The 25,650-nt window shown below is 56.3% G+C and overlaps 12 protein-coding genes across 12 annotated transcripts in view; 6 read left to right on the top strand and 6 right to left on the bottom strand.

Moving 5' to 3' along the window:
• The window catches only part of PHSY_002494 (L-lactate dehydrogenase), a gene marked incomplete at both ends in the record, with an annotated part of 3,584 nt that extends 2,344 nt beyond the window's left edge, over positions 1-1,240 (top strand). The window contains 3 exons of the mRNA XM_012333118.1: positions 18-422; positions 512-594; positions 674-1,240. Coding sequence (XP_012188508.1) covers positions 18-422; positions 512-594; positions 674-1,240 — 1,055 coding nt within the window. The remainder of the gene's footprint in view (positions 1-17; positions 423-511; positions 595-673) is intronic.
• Positions 1,241-1,309: 69 nt separating this feature from the next.
• PHSY_002493 (glutamyl-tRNA amidotransferase subunit) lies at positions 1,310-2,911 on the bottom strand (the record flags this gene model as incomplete). The annotated part of the gene is made up of 1 exon (XM_012333117.1): positions 1,310-2,911. One exon carries the CDS (start codon positions 2,909-2,911, stop codon positions 1,310-1,312), a length of 1,602 nt encoding a protein of 533 aa, XP_012188507.1.
• Positions 2,912-3,849: 938 nt separating this feature from the next.
• PHSY_002492 (hypothetical protein) lies at positions 3,850-4,747 on the top strand (the record flags this gene model as incomplete). The annotated part of the gene is made up of 2 exons (XM_012333116.1): positions 3,850-3,905; positions 4,285-4,747. The coding sequence occupies 2 exons, from the start codon at positions 3,850-3,852 to the stop codon at positions 4,745-4,747; spliced, it is 519 nt and encodes a 172-aa protein (XP_012188506.1).
• Positions 4,748-5,486: 739 nt separating this feature from the next.
• PHSY_002491 (hypothetical protein) lies at positions 5,487-5,925 on the bottom strand (the record flags this gene model as incomplete). The annotated part of the gene is made up of 2 exons (XM_012333115.1): positions 5,487-5,737; positions 5,832-5,925. The coding sequence occupies 2 exons, from the start codon at positions 5,923-5,925 to the stop codon at positions 5,487-5,489; spliced, it is 345 nt and encodes a 114-aa protein (XP_012188505.1).
• Positions 5,926-6,922: 997 nt separating this feature from the next.
• PHSY_002490 (histidine kinase) lies at positions 6,923-8,539 on the top strand (the record flags this gene model as incomplete). Its single annotated transcript, XM_012333114.1, has 1 exon — positions 6,923-8,539. One exon carries the CDS (start codon positions 6,923-6,925, stop codon positions 8,537-8,539), a length of 1,617 nt encoding a protein of 538 aa, XP_012188504.1.
• Positions 8,540-9,095: 556 nt separating this feature from the next.
• On the top strand, positions 9,096-10,552 carry PHSY_002489 (hypothetical protein; the record flags this gene model as incomplete). Its single annotated transcript, XM_012333113.1, has 2 exons — positions 9,096-9,134; positions 10,244-10,552. 2 exons carry the CDS (start codon positions 9,096-9,098, stop codon positions 10,550-10,552), a joined length of 348 nt encoding a protein of 115 aa, XP_012188503.1.
• Positions 10,553-10,626: 74 nt separating this feature from the next.
• Positions 10,627-11,031, bottom strand: PHSY_002488 (ATP-dependent RNA helicase A; the record flags this gene model as incomplete). The annotated part of the gene is made up of 1 exon (XM_012333112.1): positions 10,627-11,031. One exon carries the CDS (start codon positions 11,029-11,031, stop codon positions 10,627-10,629), a length of 405 nt encoding a protein of 134 aa, XP_012188502.1.
• An 821-nt stretch (positions 11,032-11,852) lies between these two features.
• Positions 11,853-13,901, top strand: PHSY_002487 (kinesin; the record flags this gene model as incomplete). Its single annotated transcript, XM_012333111.1, has 1 exon — positions 11,853-13,901. The coding sequence occupies one exon, from the start codon at positions 11,853-11,855 to the stop codon at positions 13,899-13,901; it is 2,049 nt and encodes a 682-aa protein (XP_012188501.1).
• Positions 13,902-14,085: 184 nt separating this feature from the next.
• On the bottom strand, positions 14,086-17,675 carry PHSY_002486 (hypothetical protein; the record flags this gene model as incomplete). Its single annotated transcript, XM_012333110.1, has 2 exons — positions 14,086-15,863; positions 16,448-17,675. The coding sequence occupies 2 exons, from the start codon at positions 17,673-17,675 to the stop codon at positions 14,086-14,088; spliced, it is 3,006 nt and encodes a 1,001-aa protein (XP_012188500.1).
• Positions 17,676-17,922: 247 nt separating this feature from the next.
• Positions 17,923-18,240, top strand: PHSY_002485 (nucleoporin; the record flags this gene model as incomplete). The annotated part of the gene is made up of 1 exon (XM_012333109.1): positions 17,923-18,240. The coding sequence occupies one exon, from the start codon at positions 17,923-17,925 to the stop codon at positions 18,238-18,240; it is 318 nt and encodes a 105-aa protein (XP_012188499.1).
• A 989-nt stretch (positions 18,241-19,229) lies between these two features.
• Positions 19,230-22,163, bottom strand: PHSY_002484 (hypothetical protein; the record flags this gene model as incomplete). Its single annotated transcript, XM_012333108.1, has 1 exon — positions 19,230-22,163. The coding sequence occupies one exon, from the start codon at positions 22,161-22,163 to the stop codon at positions 19,230-19,232; it is 2,934 nt and encodes a 977-aa protein (XP_012188498.1).
• Positions 22,164-23,017: 854 nt separating this feature from the next.
• PHSY_002483 (likely mitochondrial ribosomal protein) lies at positions 23,018-25,562 on the bottom strand (the record flags this gene model as incomplete). Its single annotated transcript, XM_012333107.1, has 2 exons — positions 23,018-23,268; positions 24,404-25,562. 2 exons carry the CDS (start codon positions 25,560-25,562, stop codon positions 23,018-23,020), a joined length of 1,410 nt encoding a protein of 469 aa, XP_012188497.1.
• Positions 25,563-25,650: the final 88 nt, after the last annotated feature.

Genomic DNA, 25,650 nt, shown 5'->3' with positions numbered 1-25,650 from the left:
CCCCCCCCCCTCGACAGTCCCATCGATGTTGCGAGATGTCTCCCTCGCCGAATTTGACAGCACCACTCGTCTTTTCGGAAGGGACTACTCTTCGCCTCTAGTCATTGCACCAATCGGCGTACAGGCTCAGCTGCACGCAGAAGAGGCCGATTGCGCCACAGCGCGAGCAGCTGCTGATCTCGAGATCCCCTTCACTCTCTCTTCCGCCACCAGTCGACCTCTTGAAAAGGTGCACGAAGAAGCAGGGTTCGCCAAAGGATCGGAAGAGGATGCTGTGGACGCATGGTTCCAGCTCTACTGGCCTCAAGACGATGACTTGACTGCGAGCCTGCTCAGCAGAGCCAAGAAGTCAGGGTATCGCGTGCTCGTGGTAACGCTGGACACGTGGAATCTGGGTTGGCGCCCACGAGATCTCGACTCAGGTGGGTGCAGATGTCGACGACCAACTCTAAGAAGAAAGAAGGACACAACTGACTTTACATGCTGTTGTTGCTTTCCACCACAAACACAGCTTACAATCCTTTCCTCACCGGTCAAGGCGTTGCCAATGTCTTTTCTGACCCCGTCTTTATCGAGAAGTATTGCGAAGGCAAGGTATGTTTTCTCGTTTCCCCAGTCGACACCCTGCACGATCTCGTTTCTGATGGCAACATTCTTTCTCTGCAACCTACAGGACCCTCGCCGCTCCGACGTGACAAAGGAGGAAATCACCGAAGCTTCCGTCGCAGCCATAGCGCAACTTTCTCCCGGTGTGTCCCGCACCTGGTCCGATCTGGCTCTCCTCCGCAAGCTTTGGGGCCCCGACCCGATCGTTCTCAAGGGTATTCAGACGCTCTCGGATGCTGCACGTGCCGTCGAGGCCGGTATGGATGGCGTGTGGGTCTCAAACCACGGCGGTCGTCAGGTCGACGGCGCCGTTCCCTCGCTCAACCAGCTACCGGTCATTGCCGACTACATTCGCTCGCTCCCGCTCAAGGAGGGCGAAGAGAAGAAGACGGTCATCTTTGATTCAGGAATCCGCTGCGGTGCAGACATCATGAAGGCGTTGGCTCTCGGCGCGGATGCAGTCGCTGTGGGCAGACCTTGGTGCTGGGGCTTGGCCGTCAACGGCGAAGATGGTGTGCGCGACGTGCTCAAGACGCTATTGGCGGATTTCGAGCTGAACGCTGGCCTTGCTGGATTTCAGTCGGCGAAGCAGCTTGGTAGACATGCTCTGATTCGTGCTGACGGACGCTTGTAGAATGCTTCCGAGTGTTTGATATTATCCCTGCACCCACAAAGAATGCACATCACGGTTCGTGTCCTGCTTCTACTCTGCATCGAGACGTGTCTCGAGGTGCTTGCCCACGTGTAGGAGCAATTTATCGCAGCCCCACTGAGACAAGAGTGTGACTCCGACCGGCCAGCCATCATCGTCGGCGACACCTGCCGGCAACGCCAAAGCCGGGAGCCCTGCCAAGCTCGCAGGCACGGTCAAGATATCTTGAACGTATTCTGCTGCACCTGCCTCGCCTCCCTTCATCGCCGCGGCGAGCGTCGGTGCCGTGTCCACGGCCGAAGGATGGATGATGACATCTACGCCTTCCTGAGATGCCGTCGTGTTGTCGTGCTTGCTCGACGCATCACGTATGCGCAATGCAGACGCAAAATCTTTCTGGACTTGAGATCGGATGCGCGACGCTTGAAGGAAGAAATTGTCAAACGCATCGGCGGTCAAAGCAAAAGTACCGAGCAAGATACGCTTGCGCACCTCGTCGCCAAAACCTGAAGTGCGCGTCGCTGCATATGCATGATGACCCGTTGCCCGCGGTTTGTGAAAGCCATACTCGACTCCATCATAGCGGGCGAGATTGCTGCTTGCCTCTGCAGAAGAGATGATGTAGTAGGCACTGAGCGCCGACGGCGTACTGGGCAGGGAGATCTGAACGATTTCGGCCCCGAGCTTTTGGAGCGCGGTGACTGCACGGTTGAACGGCGGAAGCACTCTTGCATGCAATTCGACGGGGAAGTACTCCTTTGGCACTCCAACACGAAGACCTTTGAGCGGCTGTGATGAGTCTGAAGAGGTAAGCGAGCTGAGAACGTCCTGTGCATTGGTGGTTGCTTCCGATCGTGCTTCTACACTCGCACTTGTCGGATCTTTGGAGTCGTGCTGAGCGAGAACCTCGTACACGGTCGCTGCATCTTCGACCGTCTTGGCCAGCACACCGACGGTATCCGAGCTGTCCGCGTATGACACGAGGCCCCAACGACTGACCAAGCCGTAGCTCGGCTTGAGCCCGACCACCCCGCAGTATGCTGCCGGTAAGCGTACACTGCCACCCGTATCGCTACCGAGCGCAAATCTCACCAAGCCTGCGCCGACAGCCGCCGCGGAGCCACCCGAGCTTCCTCCTGCAACTCGTTCCGCTTGCGGATCCCAAGCTTCTCCTCCTTTAGAAGCGGGAGACGCAGGGTTGCGCACAGCTCCGTGTACCGTGTGCATGTTCGTGGAGCCCATGCCGAATTCGTCGCAGTTTGTAGTGTAGCGAGGTATCGCGCCGGCTCTGCGCAGAAGGGTCACAGCCGTGGCGTCGAAGGTTGGCGTGAAGTTCTGCAGCATTGCGCTGGAGCAAGTGGTGGGAGTTTCACGGACACAAATGTTGGACTTGATCGCCGCTGTCCAGCCTTTCAGAGGCCCACCGTCCACAGCTGGGGACGAATTGGGGATTTCAGCCACGATAGCATTGTATGGGTCGAACGGTCCAGCTTGAAGTGTGACGGAATCCTTTTGTGCTGCAGAGGACGTTGCAAAGGTTCGTGTTGGCAGCTTCCCGATTGATGAAACGCAGCAGCTGCCAGCGCAGCGTCGAGCATATGCATCGGCGCTGGTGCCGACGCTGAGACAGCGACGTGCGAGCTGGCTCGTCATTGATGCGCTGTAGCCAGGTAGATAGCGTCGTAAGAACGAAAGAGGACAAGGACAAGCGTTGGACAGAAGACGTTTCAACCGCACAAAGTCATTATTGGACCCTGAAATCGCGAGAGGTTCTTCTGGGCGAAAATCCCTTTTTGTCGTACGGGACACACTGAGACTGAGCAAAGCAAGCAGATCGCCACGATAGAGACACAGCGAAGTGAGCGAGATCCAGAGCAATTCGTGGATACAGTATCATCGCTGTAGGACACGGCACGGTGTCTTGAGTTGAAAACGTTGCAATGATTCACAGGTCGAGACCGAGACAATGCAGAATTGTCAGTCAAAAGCAATTAGTTGTGACAACGGAATGCGGGTAAATGGAACGCATAATGGAGGTTGTAAAAATGATGGTCGCGCCATCCAACCGGTGCCAGAGCTTGTCTGAGATCGACCTGCACAGTCAAAGCGACGCCGGACGCGGGTCGACTCGATTGAGAAGGAGTGCTTAGCTCACATCACCGTATCTGTTGCCTGTCGCTCGCTTGATGGCAGTGAGACCGGAACGTGAATTGACGGGAGCTACACAATGTTCGAACCGAAATCCTGGTTCGTTGATCAGCGGTAGATGTTGGAGGCGCGGACCAATTTGCCCTTGTATGATACGCTTTGCAGCAGAGCTTTGTCGTGGTCAGGACCATAGTGCAGTCACTGTCGGGCGGTATTTCCACGCCCATCGCACGCCAGGTCTGGCTGATCTCGCCAAAAGAGCCAAAGGCAAGATTGGAGACGGTGTCAGACGGAAGAACTTCTTCTGCTATTCAATTTCTGAGACCGAGGCTTCCACATAGATCGGTCATGCATGCAGGGGCTGAACGAGGTCGCAGGAGACGACACATTTAGCAGTACAAGTCTGGCAGCACATCGGAGGAGGGCTTAGCCGGGCTCGCTAGATGCTGTTTTTTTTTACGAGTCGACAGCTGACCGACATCGCTTTTACGGTACTCAAGTAAGCTCTGGGACCCAGATTGCCTTGACGAAATGCCGGAAAGCTCCTGCAATGGGCGACGAGGAAGTGCTTGCAAGAAGCAAGGCCAGGTTGGCTCGGCGTTGCATGCATCGTGTTGGGAGTGAAACTCAATCTTGTCCCGACGGAGCGAGATCCACGTTGCATCTTCTACCAACGTGACGGCCGGCTCTTGCAAGAACCAAGGTGGCCGACAAAGAGCTCTTGACTGCGATACGTACTGTCGGTGCTTCGATGGGCCCGGAACGGCTTGAGGAAGCGATTTGACACTCCGCATGCATAGCAAGAGGCACCAAGAAAAGCACCGTCGAGGGTCACGAGCGAGTTGACCGAAGCGACACAAGTGAAACAATCCCGTCAGATCGGAGACACAAACACATGCCAACTACCTCTACGCGTCCCGAAGCAGTCTCGACAAGGCTGAGCTGTCTTCCTCCGGAGAAGTCGGGGTCGGGGTCGTCGAATGGGTATTGAACATGCGCGTCTTGCCTTTGCTTTGTCTGACATCCTCGGCCAAGCGACTTGGCTCATCTGGTCTCTTGGCCCTTGCCATTTTCTGCTTCGGAGCGGATTCCCGCATGGTCAGCATCGAGATGCAGCGCCATGCAAGCGTTCGCAGTGCGATTCTCGTGACAAGGCCGGACTCTTCCCCCGCTCACACTTTTGTATTTGCTACGATGCGGGTGGACAAGGAACGCAGGGGTGAAGTGGGCTCGGGAAGAGGCTTCTTCGCCTGGCAAGACACCGGATGGCATTCCACGATGGTGATGGAAATGAAGCACAGCCGAAAGCCGCAATCGAGCTTCGGGCTGAGGAAGCCTTGACGACCGGGTTGACCTCAGGTGCGGAATGGCAATCAAAAGAGCTTTGTTCGCATGCAAGAGGGCCTTATTCAGATTTTCCACCTCCATCGAGTCCATTGTTTGTCGCGACGGGCGTGTCAGCCGTGGATACCGAGCGAGCATCAAGGCAATACATGTCGCTAGAAGATGTATCACGAGGTCATGTTAGATGTACGGTTCAGAGGGCGTCTCCGCTCAAGCCGTTGACTCTGCCAGCAGTATATACGCATGCTGTGCCATCAAAACGCTCGCAAACCGGACGGTGTCCAGGGTCCAGGTCGAGCAGACAAGTTCAGACCCAGCACGCAATCACTATGTCGGGTTGCCAAAGGTGAACGGGGTCCAGCCACTTTGGTGGCCCGCGTCGCAGCGATGTTTGAATTGACTCGAGTGACGGGAGCAGTGCCACATGAATCACAGGCTGCGAACCGCATGCGAGACGCCCGTCAGCAATCGAGCAAAGTAGCTCATGCAAGGTAGAGCCGCAGCACGATACGAATGGAAAGGAAAAGAAAGCGATTGCGTGTCGGCAATGCATTGCTGCGGCGTCGAAGTCGTGCGGATCATGCGAATCGCGTTGAAAAGAAGTCGCGTGTGTGTGGTGTTGCTGCATCGAGGGTCGATCTTAGTGGAAAGCTCACACTGAATGTTGAGGGGCGGGTGGACGCTGTAGCCTGCCAAGGATGCGGACGCGCTACAATGGCGCCAACTTGGACTCTGGCTACAGCACCGCCTTTGCCTTGTCGTGCCAGGCAGAGCCCTTATGCCCCAAGCCCAAGAAATCGGTTCTCTCCACCGGACCATAGACCCGAAAAGCATCCTCGCAGCCGCGCGGAGTCGAGAAGCGTCGAGCTCCACAATTTTTCGACAAATTTTGCTTGTCTAACCACGAGTGAGAGCGGCCTTTGCTTTCTTCGATGGGCATGGAGGTATGCGGCATTTCTTTTTCGGGGTCGTCGATGGTCGCGAACACTGATGCCATAAGGTCCACACAAAAAAAATATAGAAAACCGATTTTCAGAAATTCGTTTAATTTTCGCCACCGGCTGTTGAACCGCCTACGTACCGCGTTGCGTCGTCTGTTGCGCGAGAGAAAGAGTGTTCATTCGCCTTTGTTTGCCAGGTCCCTTACATTCAATCCCCGCAGCTCTCTCACTCATCTGCCGGCCTCAACCGTGTGGCAACTGCAATGGTGCTGTAAAATTATTTGTGGCTGCAATGCCTGTATCTGCCATCGGACCTGTCTCGTGCGAGGGTCTTCTGCCGGTCAGCTGCCGACGCCACCGCCATCGAGACAGCTTTTTCCACAGAAATCGGGTTGCCAACGCAAGAGTCTTGGTTCGTGCAGAGTTCGCCGCCGTCGAGTATCGCTCTGCGCTCCGCCACTTCCTTACGTCTTATCCACCACACGCCATCTACGAATGACTCCTTCACACCATCGTCGTCGTACTCTTACATCTCGATTTACCGACTTTCATTGCTCTCTTGCGGTCCAGCCTCTTCACCCGCTTGATAGCTACTATACATCAACAACTTCGTCTCGACCTGGAAGAAGAAGGATCTGATTTTTAGTCGCATTATCATCTCTCTGACATGGAGCGATAAGTGTACTATTCTCACTTCACTCGACCTCGTACTATCACGCACCTACCAGCGGCCTTTTCCGCACCCATACAGTAGCTTTTCTTTCGACACGAACATCTCGCTCGGGTCACAGGGCTGCCGTCACACTCGACAATCTTGTCGTCCCACCTCTGATCCCCAGCAGCTTCTTTGCACATCAGCGCAATCACTCTTGTGCTTTCCGTCAGCAGTTCTGACGGTCTAAATCCGCTTCACGTCATTCAGTATCGTCCCGTAGGCTACGATCATCGACGTCCCTGCACTCGTTCAACAATCGCACTACTCTGCGTACTCGAGCTGCATAACCAACCTTTCTTCCCTCTACACACACTCTTCCTGCATCTCCCCCCCGTTGAGTCTTTCCCCGATTACTCGACCACTCAAGCATCCGTATCCGTATCAACAACCAGTCGAGCGTTCTCTCGACAACACAACCCGGCTGGGTTTTTATCTCCCGACTACAGCCTTCACTATCCGTCGACGCTCGCCGTCATTTTTCTGAAGGGCAAGCCACTTTGGACACCCATTTAATCTATGCCGATTGCTGCAACCGAATCTAGCCTCGTCGCAAAAAATATCCGGTCCGCCTCGCCTTTGCCGCCTGCCAATTCGCTCCGCATTCTCATCGTCGATGACAACCACATCAACCTCTCCATCCTCAGCACGCTTCTCAAGCGTCGCTTCGGTCATGCTCTATCTAGGCCCCCGGTCAGCCTCGACAGCGGCCTGAAGGCGTTGCAGCTGCTCCGCACCGAAATCTTCGACCTCATCTTTATGGACATTGAGATGCCCTATCTCGATGGCGTCGAATGCACCCGTCGTATCCGAGCAGGTGAGGATGGCATTCTCGATCCCAACCGCAATGCCCACATCGTCGCGGTCACCACCAACGTAGGTCCCGAACCCGGTTCCCTCTATCGCCACGTCGGTATGGATGGCATGATCAGCAAGCCGGTGCGCTTCGAGAATTTTCACCAGTACATCTGTCCGCTCTCCATCGAGGCGTCCGCAGCCAAGGGGTCCGTCAGTCCCGTGCTCGTGGGCGCCGAAGAGGTGTTACCCCCCATGCCTCCCATCGACCTGGAGCAACGGCTCTTCTTCGTGCCTGCCCCCAACGGCGGCGTCGTCACCACTTCCAAGTCATCCACACGTGGCGGCGACTCGCCCACTCCCGAGTATTCGAACGCGAATGAGTTTGCTGCCATGCTAAAGGCACAGACAGCCAAGTCGCTGCGCGACCGCAAGGCACTCTCCATCTCGCGTTCCACCACGCTCTCCGAAGCGCGTAGGTCGTCGTTCAACTCGCCCAGGTCGGAGCATCTCTCTGCCATCCGTGTAGTCCATCAGCCCGGCGCTGTCGACTCTGACGACGCACTCGCCACGGAGGATCGAGAAAGCTTTAGACGCAAGCACGGAGCTGGGCAGGACATCACCAATGCGTCTATGCTCTCGTTCGAGTCGCTCGTAGAACGTGAGACGCGTGAACGCGAGCTGGACTGTCTCACTCAGAGCCGTGTTCCTACTCTCGTTCGACCCGTTCCCATCCACCGCGTCAGCTCGCCTGCCTACCTGCTCGACGCTTCGCCTGTCAGCCGCCTGCGCGCCGAGCCGGCTATGCGCTCGAACCCAGATCTTGCTGCGCCTCGCGCTGTGCGTCCGGGCATCCGGCCCTTGCCACGCGAACGACCTGTTCGCAACGACTCTGATCGCTCTTCGAATAGCGCATCGGACAGTGCTGGCATGTCTGCCTATGTCTTCTCGTCGGATCACACGACGACGACGACTAGGCGCTCTTCTTCGCTCGACTTGCTGAGCAGCTTCGAAGGTCACCGCACCGTCAGCCCTTCGTCGTCGCTCACCACACCCGTGTCATCTCCGGCTGACATGGATGCGATCGCCAACGCAAAGGATTTGGACGACGACCACGACCGGCGCGATGCTGTCTTCAGTCCATGTGCCGACGACCTGCTCGTACCACGCGGACTGGATTTCCGCACCATGCCTCTGCTGCCGCCGTTCCCGCCGCTCTCGAGCAAGGCTATGTCGCTGCAGAACAGTCCACGCATCCGCGTTTCTGCGGTTCCAGAACTACAGCAAGCTCGCTCTCGAGACGGGCTGAGCTCGCGCGTCGATGCATTGCACCTCGAGTGATATGTCACGACTCTACTTCGCCGCCGGTCTCACACCACAAGGGTTATCAAAATGCGAAGGATCTGCATCTACTTGTCTTTTCTACATACACGCCAAAGTCTCAGACCAGCACGGTCCGCCTCGAATGTCTCTCCATTTCACTGTCTCGGTCGCATCTCTGATTATATACCCTTGGGTCATTATCTGTCACCATCTGTCGCTGCTCTCATCTCCTCTGTCTCTCTGTCTCTCTGTCTCTCTCTTCTGGTTCTTTCCTCTCGTGGATTTTGGGATCTGTTATCGGGTCTCTGCGATCGTCGGTACTCTTTCTTTTGTCATCTATTTGTACTATGTATCTAGGGTTTTGGACCTCACTTGGGTTTAACTTCATGTCTATTCTTGGCTATCTTTCTCAGAGCTGTTCTGTGTGCTTATACTTGTGTGGCCGGTCTATAATAATATGAGGGCGCCGGTGCAGGATTCAGCTCTCGCTCCAGCAAGGAAGCTTTCAGCAAGACGGATCGTCAAGCTTACTAATGCTTATGAAGCCTGAAATTTCGCCAGAGAGGGGTCGAAAATGGAACACAGCGAGCGAGTAGTGAATTTGTCGCAGCGTGTTGCTTTTGCTGGGCGGGTGTTGGACTCAGTCAGGCTCACACCCAGACGCGGGCCAGGGAGACGCGCCTTGGCCCGTGGGAGGTGGAAAGGCGAAATTCGAGAGACGGCTCACGTTGCTCTCGGCCCCTGAAGGCGCGCCCCTCCAGAGACCCAGTAAGCAGAAATCAAATAATCAATCACACACCGCCTCGCCGAGTAAGAGAGGTGAGCGCGTGCACGGGCGTGTTGGCCTGTCTGCGTGTGTGTGTGTGTCTTTGTCGGCCCTTTCAGAATTCGTTCGTTGTGTGTTGCGCTGAGCAGACGGGAGGCTGTCAGAGCCTGGCGCACACTCTCGCGGGCAGCAACCGTGGCCAACAGAACCAGAAGCTGAATCAAGACTGCGCAAACTGATCACCCCTATCTCGTTTCCACAACGATCACCCCGACCTCGATCCTCTCTTTCTCTCTTCCATCAGAGATAAGTACGCTCTTGGACAAGAACGACACCATCCTCACGAACTTATCTTAACGAACAACCTCACGACAACTCATACACAATGGTGAGTAGCTTCCCATCGTCGCCCGCAGCCCTCTTGGGAGGAGGCGACACCGAGCACCGTCGATTACGATCTACGGCAGGGCATTTGTTCAGGTCGCAACTGCTGTGTCGTTTTGGCCTCGAAAAAGACGATCGAATGCCCGCAGTGGAAGCTTGCAACTGAATGCAACAGCGACGCATGCTGCATTGCCATTTTGAAGGCTGCTTCCTGGCACAGTGTTGGAGAACCCTCTTTTCATGCGTGGCCGTTGGGCAAAGTTGCACCTGCCCGCGGATCTGCCTGCTGGACTACGCTGACACCTGCTGCATCTCTTACCCTTTCCACGCATCACGTCTTGCCCCTTGGAATCCGGCGACGACATCGCTCTGCCATCTCGCACGGTCGCCTTGGCCAAATTCTGCCAATGACTACGTCCATTTGACCGCCTCTCCATCATTTGCCGAGAACAGGACCGCATCAAAGAGGTAAGCACAACCGGAATGCAAAGATGCTGTTGCGCTTATCTTTTTCTGCAAATGACGGGAACGCTGACACTTCCTGCACTTCGATCGTGCTGTGAAAACCGCAGAAACTCAACTCGCTCCGTGTAGAGGCCGACGCAGCAAGCGAGCGTGCCGATGAGCTCGCAGCCAAGAACAAGCAGCTCGAGCAGGAGCTACTCACCAAAGACCAGGAGATCGCTTCGCTGCAGCACAAGCTGAGCGTGGCTGAAGGTGACCTCGACAAGCTGGAGGGCAAGCTGCACGAGCACAAGTCGGCCCGCGAGGAGCACGAGTCAAATGCCACCAACTCGGAATCGCTTCAACGCAAGGTCGACTTGCTCGAAGGCGAGCTCGACACTGCCGAGAAGAACCTGCGTGAGACCACCGACAAGTAAGTTCAAGTTGTGCGGCGCGACCGCGGCGGCCTCCAACATCAGAACTGACCAAGCGTATTACTTTGCTTCTTTTGCTACGCGCACCGCGACATAGGCTGCGACAGGTTGACGTCAAGGCCGAGCACTTTGAGCGACAGGTGGCAACGCTCGAACGCGAAGTGGCTACGTGGGAGAAGAAGTACGAGGAGGCCGAAGAGCGCTACCGCACCTCGAAAGCAGAGCTGGACGAGGTTGTGGCACAGATGGAGAGCCTCTAGGTCGTCGAAAGAGTCGAAGGTGCAAATCCAAGCGCGCAACAGGAGTGCGGTGGCGACCGGCAAGACGGAGAGGAGCCAGACTTTCGAGATGCGTGGCGAGCGGGGTCTGAGGATAGCAAGGCTGAAACCCCACCGAGCGAGGTCTGCGATGGCCTGGGCCAGGTAGGCATGGTGCGCAGCCTGTCGGGCCGTACTCTTGCGCTGTTTGCGGCTCCGATCCATGACGTGCTGATGACGCTTTTCGGGATCTGGGCACAAGCGGTACTGCTGCTGCTGACTGCTTCACCTGATAAGCTGTCGGCGCTCGATGGTTCGAATGGTCAAGAAACGCAAGATGGATACGTTGATGCGCCAACCGAGTCGAAGCTCACGATCAATGATTCGGCGATGCGTGCTCCAGTCAGGGTCCCGTCCTAAACTTTTTCGAAACTCTCGCTCGCGTTCCAGCTCTATTGCCCTTCCCTTCCCTTTCCCTCGCCTCACCGTGCCAAGCTGTTGTCGCCTGTTCCAGCACCCTCCTCTCTCTCAATACGATCTAGAAAGACCATCAGATGATCTCGACATGTTACCGGTATGCAGCGCAAGCCTAGATCGCCGCTGTTACGAAAGCACGAATGTCGTCCGTGCGTGCCTGAGGCAAAATGAACAAGATGAGATAACTTTAGGCTGAGGAGGGGCAACGGTGGCCGCTGTGCGACTGGGCAAGGCACGTGACCGTTCTGAATGGAGGCGCGAGAAATTGCTTGCAATCTACTGTAGACTCTGTGTGTTTCGTGTGTGATTTTCTAGCGGAGATTGGCGCGTCGTTGTGTGTTTTTCTCCAATTTGGCAATTTGGCAGTTTGGATTGCAGCAGTCACAAGCAACACTGCACGGTCGCAGCCGCACTTGACTGTAGCTTAGGAGCCCAGCTTCGAGCATTGACAAGACAATCGTCATCCCACCATCGCCTTATCTGAGCCATCATCATCCTCGACCACTCCATCAGCAATGTCGAGCATCCCAGTACCACAGACGGTCAAACGTCAACGCACGGCAGCGACCATGCCAGGCGGCGCCGGTCCAAGCAAGCTTCGAACACCCGCCGCCACTCGCATCATGCCAGCAACTCGATCGGTCAGCGCAGCAGACAATGGCAGGTTCGTTCCTGCTCGACGAACGGCCACCACTACCACAACAGCATCCTCCATCGGTCTCACACTGCCACGAGCACCCATGACCAACACAACCAACCGTCCAACTGCGGGCACTGGTGCAACTACCCGCTCGGTCAGTGCTTCCAAGGTAGCCGCCGGCGCTGCACTACCGAACGGAGTCAGGAGAGGTGTCACAAGCGTCACGCGTCTTCGTCCGGGCACAAATGCTGCTGCCGCCGCCGCTGCCGCTGCCGCAGCGGGTCGCAGCAGCAATGGTAGCACTACCTCTGCCAACTCTGGCGACGTCGACCCATCTCGAATGGACGCCATGGAATCGCGTCTCGCATCCATGGCCGAGCTTTTCGAGCTGGAACGGCAAAAGACCGAGGAAAAGTGGAGCAAGGAACGTTCCGAACGTCTACAACAGGAAGACAAGGTTCGCCAGTTGGAAGAGGACCTCATCGAGCAACGCAAGATCGCACAATCAAAGCAGGATGAGATGAAGCGCCGACGTACAATCGCTGACGATGAACTGTTGCAGATCACCGCCAAATTCAACCGCGAGAAACGTCTTCTCGAGTCGGAGCTCGAGCAAGAACGCGAGACCGTCGTGGCGCTCAAGGCTACTCTCAACCAGCAAAGCACCAGTCACCTTACCATGGAAAGCACCAACACTGCCCTCCGCTCTCAGATCCAGATACTCCAAGACGAGATCGATGCGCTTCGAGCCAAGATCGCCAACATGGACAAGGACGTCGCTGAAACCAAGGAGGCCAACCTTCATCTGGAGAACGAGCTGCGCGAGGCCGAATCGTTGCGACGCAAGCTTCACAACGAAGTGCAAGAGCTGCGAGGCAACATCCGTGTGTTTTGCCGTGTCCGTCCTCCTTCCAACAACGATGCCAACAATGGCACCGAAGCCTTGGCGACCATTCGTTTCCCCAACGAACGAGAAGCGGCTCAGATCGAGCTGCTTGCTGCTGGCGAATCTGCGACTGGAACTGTGACGATGCGCAACCACCTATTCACGTTCGACCGCGTCTTCCAACCCACTGCTTCACAAGCCGACGTTTTTGAGGAAATCGCCCACCTCACGCAGTCGGTGCTCGACGGCTACAACACGTCGATCTTTGCGTACGGTCAAACCGGTTCCGGTAAGACGCACACGCTCGAAGGCGCGCCGGACTCGATCACCAACTTTGGCAGCGATCCTTCGGCGGATGCCGGCGCCGGTCTCATCCCACGCGCTGTCCAGATGCTCTGGTCCACCGCTGAGAGTCTCAAAGACAAAGGCTGGAGGTACAACTTCGAAGGAAGCATGCTCGAGATCTACCTGGACAACATCAACGATCTCCTCGGCAAGGCCGAGGTGGACAAAGCCAAGCACGAGATCAAGCACGATAAGGGGCGCACCACGGTGAGCGATACGGTCGTGGTACCGCTCGACTCGCCGGCGCAGGTGTTTGCGCTGTTGGACAAGGCCAAGAAGCGAAGGCAGGTGGCGGCGACGTTGATGAACGAGCGATCTTCGCGATCCCACTCGGTGTTTATGCTGCGCGTTCGCGGTCAGAACGCCACCACTATGGAGGCGTGCGATGCCGTGCTCTCGCTCGTCGACCTTGCTGGTTCCGAACGCCTCGCCAACTCTGGTAGTGACAAAGACCCGGTCCGATTGAAAGAAGCGCAATCGATCAATAAGTCGCTCTCCTCTCTGGCCGACGTCATCTCGGCTCTGGGTCAAAACAAGACTTCGACAAACCACGTCCCGTATCGAAACTCGACGCTCACGTGGTTGCTGAAGAACAGCTTGGGTGGGAACTCAAAGACGCTCATGCTGTTGGCGTTGAGTCCGATGGCGGCGCATCTGAACGAGAGCCTGTGCTCGTTGCGGTTCGCTACCAAGGTCAACTCGACTACTATCGGTACGGCGAAAGCTGTCAAGTCGATCGCAAGCTAGGGACGCCGCGGATGAACCATGGTTCCCTTCTGCTTCAATGTATACCTCTGTCCCTTCTCTCAGATCGTGTCAAATCGAATGATTTCAGGAACCAGTGTGTCAGTCGAGATTTGGAATGTAGGGATGGCAATGTGCGGAATATGAATTGCACGATGATAGCAGCGAGAACCCCGAGCTCGCCCTCTCAACCAAATACACGCAACCCAGCCAACTGCGCCTCTTCCTCCTGATCCTCTCCCCGTCCCTCCTCGTCCGCACTCGCTTCGTCGACCTCGTGCACACCTCTGACAGCTCCCATGGAAGTCGATGCGAGCTGTCGGAACAACCTCTCAATCTGCTCCGGTCCCCACTTTACGCGGTCACGGATAGGCGGCATGAAGTTGACAAGCTTTTCGTTGACCTCGTACCTCAACTTCCTTCCCTTGGACGCCTTGGTATCGACGTTGTTCTTCTTCTTCTTGCCGCCACCTTGCAAGCTGGAAAGCATCATTGCAGTGGTTGTGGTGGTGCCGCCTTCGTTGGAGAGGACGCCTGAGCGTCGCTCGATGAGCTCCTTGAGCAGTGCAGAGTAGAAATCGGTGTCGTCAAATACCTGGTCGTCCTGCGCTTCGTCCGAAGCCGAGGGGGGCGGCGCGGTGCGCAGTTTGGAAGCTCCGTCTGTTTCGGATCGCAGCACGCGGGTGCGCGAGACGAGTCGGGAGAGTCCGTCGCCAGCGAGCGCAGAGTCGATCTGGGACGAGGGAGCTTGGTTGACAGCTCGCAGCTGGTTGAATCGGTTCCCATTTGAAGCTGCTGCTGCGGCAGCTGCTGCAGAAGTAACTTTGAGACTCCACTTGTCCAATACGCTGCGACGATGAGGTTCGAGAGCAGAAGAGTAGCCGACGACGTCGTTGAGCGTGGCATCGATCTGATCGTGCGATGTGATCTGAGCCCATGTCTCGTGTGCTTCCTCGTCGTCTTCCGGGACTGTCACGTCAAAGTCCCTCTTCCTTTTCCTCAGCGCTGGTGGCGCAACAGTAACCTCGTCTTCATCTGCTCCTGTGGCAAGGGTATTGAGACGTGTCCTGAGCGAGAAGAGCGTCTCGGACAACTCGAGCAGCTGTTCGAGCAACGCTACTGCGGGTTCCACTGCGGTGCTGGAGGAGGACATGGTCTGGTTGTAGATCGCGGGGTCGGGAAGCCGGTTGACATCGCGGAGGACGGATTGCGCCTTGATGCGTGTCTCGAGCGTGCGTTCGTAGGTCTTGATCTGCTTGCGAACTTGACGTCCCTTTTCGGCATCTTCGAGTCGGCGTGCTTTGAGCGCTTTGGCTTGTGATGCGGATTGTGCGATCTGTGCTGCGATGCTGTTGGAGGTGGATGCTTGCGCTGCTCGTTCGTCTTGGTCGCTGAGCTCGGAGGCGTCGTCTTGCTCGGCAAATCGGAGCTGTTTGGTCATCCTTGATGGGGCGGCTCGCAGTTCTGCGTCCTGCTCGGAATCGTCTTCATCTTGATCCTCGTCCTCGTCGGTATCCTGCTCGTCTTGCTCGCTGGCGTCGTCCTCGTCATCATCCTCTTCATCGGCGTATAGCTCTGCACGACTGCTCTTCACACCCTGATATCTCGGGTGATTGATCCTGTCACTTTCGCTGAGCGCTGCTTTTTTGCGCATGTCGCTTGTACTGACGTCAGCGTAGTGTGCTCTTGGGTTCATGGACTCCTCTTCCTCTTCCTCTTCCTCATAGTCGTCGTCATCCTCGCTCGCAGATCCGGAAGCAGAGTCATGGTTGCCGTTGGCGAAAGCGGACGACGAGGGCTGATCGGCGTCGAGTGCCTCTGGGTCGAAGTCGACGGGTGCTGCGTTGGTGAGTGTGCCTAGCAATGAAGCGAGTGATGACGATTTTGGAGGCATGGCTGGGTAATGAGGTCCTGTCTGCTCGACTTGCAGAACAAAGACGTTTTGTGGTGATCTCGGGGCCGTGGCTGGTAGAGGGTTGTCAAGAGGTGAGGGTTCAGGAAGAAGTCGTTCAAAAAAGTTCGTTTCTCCACAAATTCTTCTAGCCAAAAAATGTTGTAGGTTGCAGACGGCAGTCTGAGCAATTCGCCAAACGGATGTTGGTAAAATCACTTTTTGTCGTCTGAAAATTTGGCTGACATAATCCTGATCAATCTCGACTTGCGTGGATGATGGACGTGCGGGCTGTCACAAAACACTTTGCTTCTTCGCGCGTCGCAGAAGATCAACCGTGTTGCTCTACCTTTATCATCGCATCCATCCTCGATTCTTCGACATAAAAGCAATCATGTCGTTCGGCGGAGGAGGCTTCTCTTTCGGAGGTGCCGCTGGCAACACCAACAGCAACAACAATAGTGCTGCAAGCGGCGCAGCCAACAAGCCGTTCTCATTTGGAGGTAAGTTGAGAACGTCAAGGATGGCCTCTTTCTTATGATCCCGCTGCTGAGACTACTACGCTGTGTTTGTCTCATATCACAAACAGGCGCATCAAACTCCGGCGACTCTCTCTTTGGCTCTCCAGCTGGAACCAACACTACCGCTTCCACAGCACCTGCTTCTGGCGGAGGACTTTTCGGCTCTAACAACACCAACTCCTCCACCACGGGCACCGGTGGCTTTTCCTTCGGAGGCGCAGCAGCAAAACCAGCAGCACCTTCTACAGGTGGCTTCTCTTTCGGTGGTCCAGCAGCATCTTCTTCCACCCCGACGTCGTCCACACCCACAGCTTCCTCGGGAGGATTCAGCTTTGGCGGTGCAGCCAGCAAACCAGCAGACAGTGCAACCACGTCCACCACTCCTGCAGCTCCTGCTGCTACTACTGGAGGTTTCTCATTCGACGGAAACAACAGCACAGCCTCGAACGCAGCCAAGCCAGCAGCGGGTGGTTTCTCTTTCGGAGGAGCCAGCACGACACCCGCTTCCACAGCTACGACTTCTTCCACTCCAGCAGCTATTAGTGGCGGTGGACTGAGCGGTTTCGGATCGTTCAAGCTTGGCGGTGACAGTGGCAACTCTTCCTCAACTCCTGCTGCTACTTCCACCGCGACCCCACCCGCTGCTGGTGGTTCGCTCTTTGGCGGAGCGTCCAAGCCTGCTTCTGGTGGATTCTCATTCGGAGCAGCTCCTGCGGCAAACAGCACCTCAACAACGACTTCTGCACCAGCAACACAAGCTGCTGCGCCTGCCAGCACGGGTGGATTCTCGTTTGGCAATTCCTCGACTAGCGCTGCTCCAGCTGCCTCCGGCGCTGCTGCTCCGGCAAAGCCTGCACTCGGAGGGTTTTCGTTCGGCAACAATACGGCGGCATCGAGTGCTACGGCGCCGGCGTCGTCAGGTGCTGAAAACAAAACTGCCGCTGCACCGGCGGCTACGGGTGGATTCTCGTTTGGCAAACCCGCCGCTGCTCCTGCTGCTTCGACAACTGCTCCTGCAGCTGCACCCGCCGCGCCCCCTGCTTCCGGCGGATTCTCGTTCGGCAAGCCAGCCGCGAGCACCACCGCCACCACCGCCACCACTACTTCTGCTCCGGCTGCGACGGCTGCATCAGCTGGCCCCGCTGCTGCCTCAGGAGATGCTGCGTCCAAGCCCGCAGGTGGATTCTCCTTCGGCAGCACTCCCGCTGCCGCTGCCTCCACTACTACGACCAAACCGACCACCACCACTTCCACTTGCACCGCCGCCCCCGCGTCCGTCGGTCCGGTGGCCACGCCCTCGCTCCTCCGCGGCAAATCCATGGACGAGATCCTCAACCGCTGGTCCACCTCGCTCGACTCCTCCATCAAGGAGTTCTCGCGTCAAGCGGCCGAAGTTTCCGCGTGGGATCGCGTGCTGCTCAAAGGAGGCGACGAGATCTCTTCGCTGCTCACCGCGCTCTCCGCAGCGGAGGAGAAGCAGGCGGGCATCGACCGCACGTTGGACTACCTCGAATCTTCGCAGTCGGATCTGACTGCGCTGGTGGGCGATTACGAGGCGCAGATCGAGAGCCTCTTGCCCGCGCTCACAGGGGGAGCAGCGGGCGGCGGCGGCATGAATTTGACGAGCGCGGATGTGGAGAGGGAAAGGGCGTACGGGTTGGCAGAAACGCTGAATGGTCAGCTGGACGATGTCTCCAAGAACCTGGCTGCCATGATCGGCGAGTTGAATAGCAGCGGCGCTAACGCGGCGAGGAGCGGTGGTGCGGAGGGCAAGGACGGTGTCGATGCCTGGGCTGCCGAAGGTAGGGATGGAAGCATCGCTCAGATCGTCGCTATTCTCAACGCGCATCTGGGCAGTCTGAAGTGGATCGACCAGAGCGCGGGTGCGTTGAGGGGCAAGCTGGAAGGGTTGAGGAGGGGTCAAGTGTAAGGGGGCGGGTTAATGTTGCTTTCACTGTATCCCCTCTGCGTGCAATGTTGCAGGTGATTCCTTGTCACTAGTGTCTTTCTGGTGTGCGTCGAATCGTGACTGCGATGTGTGCTGTGACCTGCCGAAGTTGGGACGAACCGATGATGAGCGGTCAAAAACTCACTCATATCGACAGTGACGAGTGCGCAAATGCAGGTAAGTTGCGCCCCATCGGCCTCCTTCGCACGCACCGGGAAAGTCTGATCTTCGCCCGAAAGTGTTCCTGGTGATGACGTCTCTATTCAGTCTCTGCGTACAGACCACATCGACAGAAATGAGGGTATGAAGCACACAGACCTTGGAAGCCAGAAATGACCGTACAAATCACACAATAAATGGCAGCCTGAAACGACCTTTTAAAGCATTGGTAGCCAAATACTGTAAGAGCGTATGAAGCATGCAGACCATGACAGCCAGAAATGAGGGTATGAAGCATGATCAGACCTTGGCAGCCAGAAACGACCTTCTAAAGCAATGGCAGCTAGGGACAATCGTATAAAGAACATGATTAATGGCAGTCAGAAAAGACTATATGAAACACACCGACAATGGTAGCTAGAGACGAGCGAGCGATTAAAGCATACAGACCGTGACAGCAAGAAACAACCGTATCAAGCACACAATCCATGGGCAGCCAGCGACGAGCGTAGCAAGCATACACATCACGGCAACCAGAAACGAGCGTATGAATTGCAAGATCCAAAGATCCGCATCACGAATGGGTATCAGGTAAAAGTACATGGGCTGATTCGGGCGAGCTTTTTGACTATGTTGAGAGGTCTGGTCTTGGCTCTGAGAAGAATGTTCCTCGTGACAACGTCCCAAAAATTGTCTCTGGTGCAGGACCAGGACGACCAGAAAGGAGCGTATGAATTGCAAGATCCAAATCTGCATCACGAATGGGTACATGGCTCTATTCCAGGCCATCATTTGCTTCCACGTCTCGCCCTTCAAAACCTTCCCTCGACAAACTCGAACTCCAACCCCGTTCCCAGCTGGAATGACGCAAGAGGACTCAAGCTCAATCTGAACTTGTTGTTCTCTTCGTTCTCTGTATTCTCGTTACGCAGGTTCTCCTTGTCGTCGCGCCCATCTTCGAGCGACGCTCTGTGCTGAGCAGCGAAGGGTCTGGAGAAGCACACTCGTCCGCTGTCCTGCAGCTTGTTTCTCGCAGGGTCGATCTGCGAGTCATCTGCCAATGTGGTGAAATCGGTGGTTCGAGTGCCCGAGGTGTCGGATACGAAAGAGTCGGCCGAAGAGATTGAGGAAGCGGTTCCAGTAGTGGGCGTGGGCGATGGTGCTCGTCGGGTCGAACGATGCGGACGCTGCGGCGGTGACGATTTGTTGATGCTGCGAAGGGGGTTGACGATCTCCTGTGTTGGTGTACGATCATCGCTTGCCTCGAATTGTGCTCGAATGTGCTCGTCCTGCGCAGAATAGAGATCAGCAAGGACCAGATCAACTTGCTTTGAGACGCGCTGCTTGACAAAGTCGCTCGACACTTGGTACGATCCTAGGAGAGAATCTTGCTCCACCCAATCGTCCCAACGTGCATCCGAGACATCGGGCTGAGCAACCGTGCTCTCATCCAATCTGCACTCCTCTTCCTCTTGCTCACCATCGACGACCTTCCATCCCTCGTCATCGCCGAGCTGTCTCACAAAGCTTCGACGCTTGAAGCTCTGAGCAGCGGAAGATCTCTTGCTCGACGTGGCGCCCACGGCGTCAGGGTCGATGCGTTCAGCTTGCCAGGATCGACGCTTGGAAAGCTGCTGCGAAGACCTCTTGCTGATTGTTGGGCGCCTAGAGACGTCGGAGAGAGCGAGGGCTCGTTGCACGCTGGCTCGTTTGGCAATGCGAGCTACCGGAAGCTGCTCATCGAAATGTTCAGCTTCCTCCGCGGGTTTGCTGTCCACAACCGCTGTGATGGAAGCGCTGCTGTTCGAGGGAATGAGACTGGGCAGCGGGGCTGCAGTGAAGCCGGTGCTGAGCTCGGACCAGCTACTTCGGTTCCACGCACGGGTAGTTTCGTCCGCGTCGTCGCCGATACTTGCGTCGCCTTCGACAAACCCGATGTCCGCCGTAACGTCAGAAAGCGACTGTTCGTTTGACAAGTCGGCTGGCAAAGGGACCGCAGGCGCAGGTCGTGTGGGGCGCGGTGGCGAGGCTCCTGACTGCTTGACGAGTGCCAACGGCGCTGTATCGCTTTGCGGCGTGGCGAAGACGTTAGGTCTGGGCGCAGCACGAGGCTGCATGAAGGGCAGTCTCTCAGTTGAAGGCAGATCGACGCTGAAAGGTGCAGAAGCACGTGGTGCTTCACACTGGGTAGCGTTGGACAGAATGGGCTCAGATCCGCGTCTCTCTCCAGCAAAACTACGGGAGTCTCCGTTGCCACCACGAACGCTTGTCCTCCTGCCCAAGCCCACTGCAGATGCCTTGGAGGACGCTTGAAACACTGTGGCCTTCTTCGTAATCCGAGTGACGGATGCGAGCGACTGTCGGCCATCGCTGCTGAGGGTATCCGTAGATGGTCGTTGCTCAACGCTCGGCCTACGGAACGACTGGTTAGCCTGCGCCAGTTTGGCTGCTCGTTTACTCTCCTTGGCAAGCGCTTTTTGATGCGCTTTACGAGCTTTGTCATCGTGCTGCCTGACGAGCTTGTCGACGCGTTCGAGTTCTTTGATGAGGGCAAGCTCTTCTTTGGCCTTCGACTTGAGCTCCTTCTTGGAAACAGCTCGCGGTGGCGAGGTAGGCGTGATTGGAGGGGTTGGAAGACCGCTGAGTGCACGAGTAAATATGCCGCGAGAGGGAGATTGAGCTGGTTGAGGCTCGTGCGATGTAAAGAGAAGTCCGTCTGGCTGACCCGACCGGAGCGATGCTGTGCTTGAAGTGCTTGTCGAGATGGGAGAGGTGGGAGAAGATGGAAGCGGTTCTTGGGCAAACACTAGATTTGCAGGTTTGAAAGACTCGAGGCTTTTGCGTCCAAAGAGGAGCGGAAAGGAGGCCTTGCGGCTCCTCTTGGCGGTGGACGCTTTGGAGATACTTGAGCTAGCCGAAGAGGTGGGTGTGGATGACGGGGGGGACGTGAGCTCGGTAGGCGAAATGGGAGAGGAATAGCTGTCATTGCTGCTGGCGAGGCTTGGAACTGATCCGCTACGTGGCATGCTCATGGTCCTGATCTCACCGGAATCAAACTTGATCAAGGGAGGAGGTCTGCGGCCAAAGGCAGAAGAGGAGCTCTTTTTGTAAGATGACTGATCCCTTGGGTTCTGATTGGCCGAGTCGCGGAAGATGTGGCTGCGACGCTTGTTGGGAGGGAATTCGAGCTCGATGTGCTGCTGCTCGCCATCTTCCTCGCAAGCGGTGACGACGACGTCCGGGATGCTGAAATGAGAGCGTTGTCGAGAGTGTTTATAGGATGGGATGGCGTCTGTTTGGATTCGAGCGAGTGCTGGCGGCCTGCGGCTCTCTTCTTGCTCGTGGAATGTAGCGTGTTGGTGAAGAGGCAGAGAGTCGGAGCGAGTGCGGTGAAACTGCTGTTCGACGTCGTGATATGAATCATGTCCAGGGGAGGAAGAAGGCCAGTCATAGTCGCGTGGGGCATTGGCGGATCCAGTGTAGTGATACTGAATGGAAGCGTGAGCCTCTACTTGGTCGCTTGCGGTCTGACGAGTGCTATCTTTGGAGGATGGTAGGGCGCGAGGCATCTGACGTGGCGTCGACTGATCCACTTGAGCTGCGTATGACGCATCGTCGTACGTCTGGCTGGACTGTTGGGGGGTGTTGGTGTCACCAAGTGCCGAAGACTTGGTGGATGACTTGGCCAAACGAAAGAGAGAAAGCCTTGACTTTTTGGGCTGCTGAACTCTAATTGCGACAACCATGGTGTGCGTTCGATGGCAGTGCGAGGGTCTGTGGAGCGTTATAGTCGATGGCTAGAAACAGAGCTTTGCATGTCTGTTGGATACTGTGCCGGTATTCTTTCGCGATGAGGACCGTGTATGACAGTCTGGCCGGCAGATCGAATAGTAGGGGAGGCTGAACGAGCGAGCACGAGAACGCAAGGTCGAGCTGATGGTGGCGAGTGCAGCCGGTGCAATGGTGCCCAAGTCAGTGGGTTTGTTGTCGTCGAAATGAATTCAGGTGGATGGGGAAGTGTGAGCAGTTGACGCGAGACTGATGAGATGGAGCAGAAACATGAAAGGGAGAGAGGGTGGGAGATGAAGAGTGGCGTGAGCTAGCAAGGCACAAGCAAGGGGCTTACCAAGGGTAGCCACAATGAAGCGAGTGTCGAATGTCGATCAATCCAGAGTTTTGGAGCTGGCTGGCTGTCAAACATGGTACAGCAACTTTGAGTATACTAGCCAGTGCACGCCGGAACAGCGTTGACCACTCACCATGCCTTTGCCGCAATTCAGCCTTGACGGAGGCGCGACGGGCCAAAGGGAGGCTGCGAGGCTGAGACAAATGGAAGCATGATCTATGCAAGATCCGTGCTTCCGTTTTCTGGTCCTTTTCCGAGCGATGCAAGCCACAGAATTGATCGACAGCACCACAAACCAACAAGGCCGTGTGCTGCTGTGCGGGGGAGACGAGATCGCTGCTGTCGAACGGCAAAAACGCTTTCTTTTTGGAATTGCATGCTTGGCTGCACTCTGTTTGACAGGCGAGCGACGCAGGCGTGCGTGCGTGCGTGTGCAGCTGCACGACCAGCACCACACGCGCATGGCGGAGTGTGTTATTTTCCAAGGGTGTGTGCGATCTGCATCTCAAGAATTCCTCGCTTGCACCAAACCGAGGAGGTCAGCTTCTCTAGCTTCTGCCAGCACGGCAAGGGCGACACTAGCGACGGCACACAACTGCTTGTCGCTCTGCCCCGAACAATGTTCACCCAGTCGGATGCGCACTTGCCTCCTGACTTGAGGGCCATGGCGGCTCCACAAAAGCGGACCGCACGTTCATTTCTCTGGTCATGACGCCAGAAACCTTCTATTTAGCAGATACCGTATTGGTGTTGTCAACTAGGCTCGTTGTATTGTAGCTGCCACCTCGTATCGCCGTGCCAGATTTTTCAACTCCGACCCGCTGTCAACGAGATCCAACGTCGAAACACGAGAAATGAAGGAAAACAAACAAACATTCTGAAAATACACCTTCTACTACCAACAAACACACCACACCACGGGTTCACAGTTGTATTGTATTTCTATTTCTGCTTCACTCTCAAGTACAGCAGACCAACATTCTCAATTTCGCGCTCGACTCCGCTTCCCGTCTTTGCCTCCGCTGCTATACTAAGCCCTTCGTCAACATCCTTTGCATTGACCAAAAATGTCGTTCTACTTGCGCGTTTCACTGGCAAGCCGTCAGCATCGTGCTTGATGCGAGTGTGAAAGATCATGCTCCGTCTTATCAGTTTTTGAACGGGTCTAGACCTTCAGAAAGAGGCGATTGCGTGTGCAGACTCCGTTCCGTTTTCCCACCTGGCTTCCAAGCAATCTGAGTGTGACCAGCTACAGTACCAGTGAAACCGCAAACACGATTTCCGCGAGATGAACCCAAGTACGAGGTACATGTTGCAAACCAACATTCGAGCACCGATGCACCGGAACGTATGAGGAATGAACATCGCAGTCTGCTCGCCTCTGTGCCCATCGGTTATGCTCTCGGGCACGCGCTGATATCTCGGTGCTCTCGACACTCTACTGCCGTCGAATGCTCAGACTGGCCAATGTTGCGAGCAACGAGCAACGACCTCGGAAGGCTTTGCGCATGAAGTCGGATTCAAATCCCACGTTTCCGCCCGCACGCCCTCAACGCCACCAAGGCGATCACAATCGAAGCTCTTGACTGCAAGAAAAAATAATCATGGTTTGCAACTGACTACACGATCAAGGCTTGCCCAATCGCTTCCCGTTCCTCCTCGGCCTCTCACGAACCACCATCTGGTTTCCACCCCTCGTACCCGGCTTCCTCGTCCTAGCACCCTTCGTCAGGTGTCCGTAGATGGACCTCGGGTGCATGTTACTCTTGCTCTTACCACGTCCACCACCGTGCGGGTGATCGCACGCGTTCATCGCTACACCGCGAACCTTGGGTCTCCTACCCAACCAACGACTCCTACCTGCTTTGCCCAGCCTTCGATGCTGGTGGTCCTTGTTGCTCACCGTTCCGATGGCGGCACAGCAGTTGCTCGGGATCAGGCGGACTTCGCCGCTCTGCAGGCGCACCTGCGCGTGCGATTCGCCGGCACCGCTTCGGGCCGAGAACGCGACGAGCTGTCCGAACGTGCCCGCCGAGCGTACCATCTTGGCAGGTCCCAGCGGGTGCATCGTGATCGAGTGGATGGTCGTGCCGATGGGGATGAGGTTGAGAGGCAAGAAGTTTCCCGGCCGGATAGCCTGGGTTCGGAAGATACCCAGATCGAGCGAAGAGCTGGATGCGCCGGAGGAAGCGCCTTGTGCAGAGGCGGTCTGAGGGGCAGCAGGATCGGTCGACAGGGTATTGCCTTCGGGCGAAACGATCTCGTCCACTACACTGCTGGTGGTGGTAGCTGCAGCCGCAGCGTCACCATGAATACCTTGTCGGTAGCTCTGTACCGTGTCGCCCGCTCTCAACCCATCGGGTGCCAAGATGTAGCTCTGCTTCTTCGACTGCTTGTGCTCCACCAACGCAATGTGTGCGCTTCGTCCCGGGTCATACTCGATCCGCAACACCTCCTGCTCGCCCGATTCCCATCGGTAGAAATCTACCAACCTGATCCTGCGTCTGTGTCCACCACCCCTACCACGCACCGTGACGTGTCCATGATGATTCCTTCCAGCGGTACTACGCTTGGCAATCGTGAGCGATCGTACGGGTCCGCCTTGGTGAAGGTGCTCGTTGAGCGGCTGCCTCAACCACCGGATGGAGCGAGTGATGGGCTTGTACGTCTTGAACTGTCGATCCTTGCGCACGAACGGCGATGTGTTGGCGGTCGATACGCCCAAACGCACAGAGACGGACGATTCGGCCACGCGACGCTTGGCTTCTTTGCGCTGTTTCTTCATGGCTGTTCTACGTTCCTTGCGCGTGACCTTGAGCGGCGTAGACGATGTGTGCTTGTTTGCGGGAGGCAGAAGAGGTGCGCTGCTGACCTGGGTGGTGGAAGAGACGGCGTGAAGGGAGCGTACAGCGGTGGCTGCTGTGATTCTCGAAGAAGAGGCGAATGCTGAATTGGTCGAGCTGGTGCTTGCCCTCGCCAACGCCTGGAAGCAGGCGCGGCCGAAAGCGGACGCTACCATTATGTGTTTGGAGCCGATCAAAGACTTGTACCTCTCAGCAAATGAGGAGGAGACGTCGTCGTCGAGAGTGTTGGACGAAGTGAATGCT

This window comes from Pseudozyma hubeiensis (genome assembly GCF_000403515.1).
Source record: "Pseudozyma hubeiensis SY62 DNA, scaffold: PHS23, whole genome shotgun sequence".
Taxonomy (NCBI): domain Eukaryota; kingdom Fungi; phylum Basidiomycota; class Ustilaginomycetes; order Ustilaginales; family Ustilaginaceae; genus Pseudozyma; species Pseudozyma hubeiensis.
This window is presented reverse-complemented; position numbering and strand designations above follow the sequence as displayed.